The following is a 4,812-nucleotide window of genomic DNA, read 5'->3' on the forward strand; positions in this document are numbered from 1 at the left end:
ACATCACACCTTACAAAGCAGCGAAAGGGATTTTCGTACCGCTGCGAACAAGACCGTTCTTGACGGCGTCGCGTCGAGACGGCAAACAATGGGTGGGATGGAAAATGGTGGTTTTTCCCTCCAGGGAAAATAGGAGGGAGAAGTCTACCTGGCTCGCCGATCCGAAGGATCGAGCTCTTTTGCTTGACAGGCGTCCGTGTAGTCGGTTGAGTGTCCGCTAGTGCCAGTACCGCCAATTTGTACTGGACACGTCCTGCATTCCGGAAGTGGAAGTGCCTCGGCGGAAGTCAACGGTCCGCTGGACCTCAACGGCGCACGGATATCGGTCGGTCCAGGCCTATAAGTGCGGAGGAGCCTTTGCCTGCATCTCAACGTCAAAGACCAACGACCTCTGGCGCGGAACGCGCCATTATCGTCAAGGAGGTTCCCCTCTCGGCGAGCCCAAATCGGTGGACTCCGGGGCTTGCCGATTCGTCAACGAGGGAAGACGCCTGCCCGCGCGGAAGTCCAGCAACGCTCGCTCGACATCCGACCGCGGTTCCCAGCCCAGCAGCTCAAGCGTTCCGGCAACAACAACAGCCTACAACCGTTACGTGGCTGCAACGACCTCCCCCAAAATATTGAAGTTCCAGCTGAATAAAAAAAAATGACTATATCATAATTTATAATGTGATGCTTCTAAATAATTTAATTTAATTGTGTACATTTCCTCCCTCCTCCTCCCCTAAGAGCGTACGTACTTTATGGATGACGCCCCAGGGAGACGACTCCTACACCTGGACTGAGCTAACGACCTAACTTTTTTTTAGGGTAGTCCGGGGCAAACATTTACTTCCCGTCCGACGGAAGGCGTGATCAAACAAATCTCGTCTCAAAAAATGCCACCGGGACCTTCTGGGATCGAACCCAGGCCGACTGTGTGAGAGGCAACACGCTTACCCCAACATCACGGGTTCCGGTATGAAGAAACCAATAATGCAAAATGGATTATTTATACGTAAAGAAACGATGAACAAAGATTCATCCAAATAAAAAATACAATGAAGAGTTGATTTGTGAAAATTTAGCGAATCGCGATTTTGTCATTTATGGCTGTTTTCGGTTATACTGGTATCATTACTCATTTCCAAGCCAATTTTGAAATAATTATTTTATAATAAAATGGATACATCACAAGAAAATTTGATAAATAGCTTAATATCATAAACGATGTATGACATGAAATTAATTTTCAAAAACAGAAAAGAAATGAAAATTTTAAGGAAAGCAACTATCTGGGACTTCAAACAACGATATTTTTAGCATTTTTTATTTGTAAGTATTTTTTCATTTACCAAAGAAAAAAAATGTAAATTGTTCATAATTATTTTGTCCGTATTGCAAATTGCTGAAGTGAATGCTACAGATTTTTTTCTAAAGTGCAAAGTGCCATTAGTTTTCCATGAAACGTTACTCTAGAATTGATCGCTATTTATTGTAATTATTTGAACAGTTGATTGGTACAACTTATAAAGCAAATGAACAAGCAAAATAAAATCAAACAAACAGTATGTCAGTTCATGAACTCATAACATCGTTTACTGCTGGCTCACGACTCAGTGTTTAATTAGCTTTAAATAGCTCAAAGAGTCATCTTCGGCGCCCAATTCCGCCTCGAAATCGTGTCAGCAAATTTGCATAACAACGTGCCAAGGTCATCGCGACCACCTTTTTTTATGGAGATGAATTAGTGGTGTCATCCGGTGCCAACCTCCGAAAACTCTGTGCTAATTTAAATAATTTATTCGTATATGTACAACCTTTCCTAAGTTCAGCTCAATAAATTACTACTAGATAATTGCTCTACAAAACTCTTTTACGCACTAATGTTTACAACTGTCCCAGCTTCAGCTTGAGCTTGTTCGCTGCTTCCTGCTGGTCATCTGCCGGCTTCAACTCTTCAGCCCCGCTACTCTCTTCGGCTGCCATCACCCGCGACAGCAGCTTGCGACCTTCGTCGGAGTCAAGATCAACGAGCCGCACGTTACCGTTGGCTTCCTCAATCAGCACGATGCGTCGAACGACATCGCCGGACTTGATGCTTCCGTCCACTTCGTTCTCGTCCGGACTGACTTCGTTGGTGACGGCCTCCGCTAGGAGTCTCAACTGACGCAGCCGGTTGACGCGGTCCAGCTCCCGGGAGGGCAGTCGACCGGCTCGGCGGGCGTCCATTTCACGGCGGCGTGCCACGCGCTCTTCTTCGAGGGTTTGTTTACGTTCCGCACGTTGCAGTTCGTACTCCCGCTGACGATCGCTGAGGTTGCCGAGGTCCTTCAGGGCGTTGGCGCGACGTTCCTCGATGCGCTGTTGACGTTCGGAACGTCTGCGTTCGAGGGCTTGACGCAGGGCGTCCACGAACTTCAGAATGGTAGAGGGTGCTGTTGAGGCCTCCGGGGCGGGTTTGGTGACATCGGCGATCGTTGTCAGCTCGGAGGTCGTTGTAGTTGATGGTAACGTGGTGTTCCTCCTACGCTGAGCCTCCACCGAACTCAACAGCACTAAAACTGCTACCATCAATGTAAGCTGGAAAGAAATTCACAATGAGTAATCAAATTTCCCCCAAAACAAGATCGCGCTAATACCTTAAACATGTCGATCTTTTTCGGGGTTTCCCTTTCACCAACCGTTTCAATGACGCACCCTCCCAAACTCGCTCAAATCAATTCCGGAAAGCAACGAAACAGACAACACAGCAAACCAATCGATACTGATACCCTTCCAACGGTTGCGCAAACTTTTTATAGCCATCATTATTACACGATTGATCCGCGCGTGCGCCGGCTTCCTTGTTCAGTTGGACTGAGCCAATCAACTGAAGAAGCGACTCCAACGACTGAAGAATGAGAGCAGCCGCGGTGGGCACCTGTTGTTGGCCTAGATCTGAAAGGACTTGCACGGACCGAGTAGGCAAATTAAGTGGGACTTGTTCTGAACAGCGTAGAACGGGGGCGCAAAGTCGGTGTGCTAGTCATGGTTGATTAGCTGGTTTGAGTGGAGGAGAAATTAGGCTTGGTGAACTTGATGTTCGACATGTGTTTTGCTGGTAGAACCACTTTTTCTTGAAGGCATCAAGTTCAAACATAAGACAAAAAAATAATGATATGTAAGAAACTAAAATTAAACATGAGATCTGAAATCATTTACAATAAAAAAATCTAAAAACACAGAAACTAAAGAATCAGAAGACACAAAACCATAAATAAACAGAAATAAATAAAAACAGAAAAGCAGAAAAATAACAAAAAATTAACAAAAACACATAAAAAACTAAATACAAAATAAAAAATAATAAAGAAACCAGAAAACAGGAAAAACATACAATACAAAAACATTTATAAAAAACTCAAAAACAGAAAAACAAAATTTAAGAAAAATGAGAAACCAAGGGTTTCCAGGAAAGCCTCAGACTGGCAAGTAATTAATAATTACTTTGATTTTTAGCTGGTAATTAGGTAGTTCTTTAATTACTTAGTAATTCATGGTAATCAGAGTTATTTTAAGTAATTAATTGGTAATTAAAGTAATTTTTGAGTAATTAAAGTAATTGCTTTTTTTAAATTGTACTTCTTCAACGAAACTTTTCACTTTTTATATATAATCTATTATAACAGTATTTTATTTATTTAAAATAAGAATGATACACAAAGATTAAAAAAAGACTGGTTCTGTATGTCGAAGGCCTTATTCACCATAGTTCTCTCCTAAAACTCTCCTAAAATGTATTTTTATCATGTTGTTTATCGAAGATGACTAACAACAAAAGGCAACGCCATGACATATTACCCAGCGAAAAATGTTTTGTGAACCCAAAATCTATTCATTTTTATTAAGTAATTATAAAAATATGTTTTTTTTTGCAGGAGCTACATTAGAATTGATTAATTTTTTATGCTTTTCCTTCTGATAGGCAGTCAAAATTATTTGAAGTTTATGTGGATCAAATATTTAAAACCAAAATGTACCTAATTATCATTGATAAAAACAAAGATTTCAAGTGATAGCCATTTAAAAATCATAAAAATAAAATATGTATTTTATATTTTTTCATAATCTGCAGAAATTGACAGTCCTGTAATATCTCTCTATTAAGAGCTATGTCATTTTCCCGAAAAAAATCCAAATATTTCTGAGACAAATGTTTCAATGTTAAAAATCAAACTCAGCGAAATCAAAATCGACTAATATTCAGATGCAGAAATTAAATCCAATGTAAATGTCACATTTCACATTATTCGTATTTTCAGTAACGGATTTTTTTTAATTTGCTTGAGAAAAAAACATGTGAAGTAATGTCAAACCAATGTTTGAAAAACATTTTAAAACTCAATGTTATTTTGATGACACACATCACACACACAATTTTCATGAAGAGCCGCTGCAAATATTTGCAAAGCTTTTTTTTTTGGCTCGAAAAATCAGGGGGCCTTTTTTCAAACAACTTCTATATTTTAATGGCATTCGGCTTGCAATAAACTGAAAACAATTTTAAATTATTAATTAATTATATTAAAATTCATATATTGAAGTAAAGCAGTACAGTATTTTTTCATCTTTTGCAATTGATTGATAAGGGTACGGTTGATTGAAACGTGAAACATAATGGAATTTCGAATCAGATTATGACCAGGTTAAATTGGCCATAAAGCAAATATTATTGTTCATATCAATTGAGCAACTTATTTTTTACCTGAAAATGGTATAATTAAATACTAATGTCAATTTTATAATAAAATAAAACAATTCCAAATTTCAAACCAATTAACTCGCTGTAGG

General features: G+C 39.4%; 1 protein-coding gene across 1 annotated transcript; it reads right to left on the reverse strand.

The window, feature by feature from the left end:
• Positions 1–1,766: 1,766 nt before the first annotated feature.
• Positions 1,767–2,577, reverse strand: LOC120421626 (uncharacterized). The gene has a single exon (XM_039584854.2). It carries the CDS (start codon positions 2,551–2,553, stop codon positions 1,870–1,872), a length of 684 nt encoding a protein of 227 aa, XP_039440788.1. The 5' UTR covers positions 2,554–2,577; the 3' UTR covers positions 1,767–1,869.
• Between the last annotated feature and the right edge of the window lie 2,235 nt (positions 2,578–4,812).

The sequence above is a fragment of the Culex pipiens genome, chromosome 3 (assembly GCF_016801865.2).
Source record: "Culex pipiens pallens isolate TS chromosome 3, TS_CPP_V2, whole genome shotgun sequence".
Classification (NCBI taxonomy): domain Eukaryota; kingdom Metazoa; phylum Arthropoda; class Insecta; order Diptera; family Culicidae; genus Culex; species Culex pipiens.

Bases quoted from the DNA above. Each gene is read 5' to 3' on its own strand.
- LOC120421626 (XM_039584854.2), bottom strand. From the start codon at position 2,553: ATGGTAGCAGTTTTAGTGCTGTTGAGTTCGGTGGAGGCTCAGCGTAGG.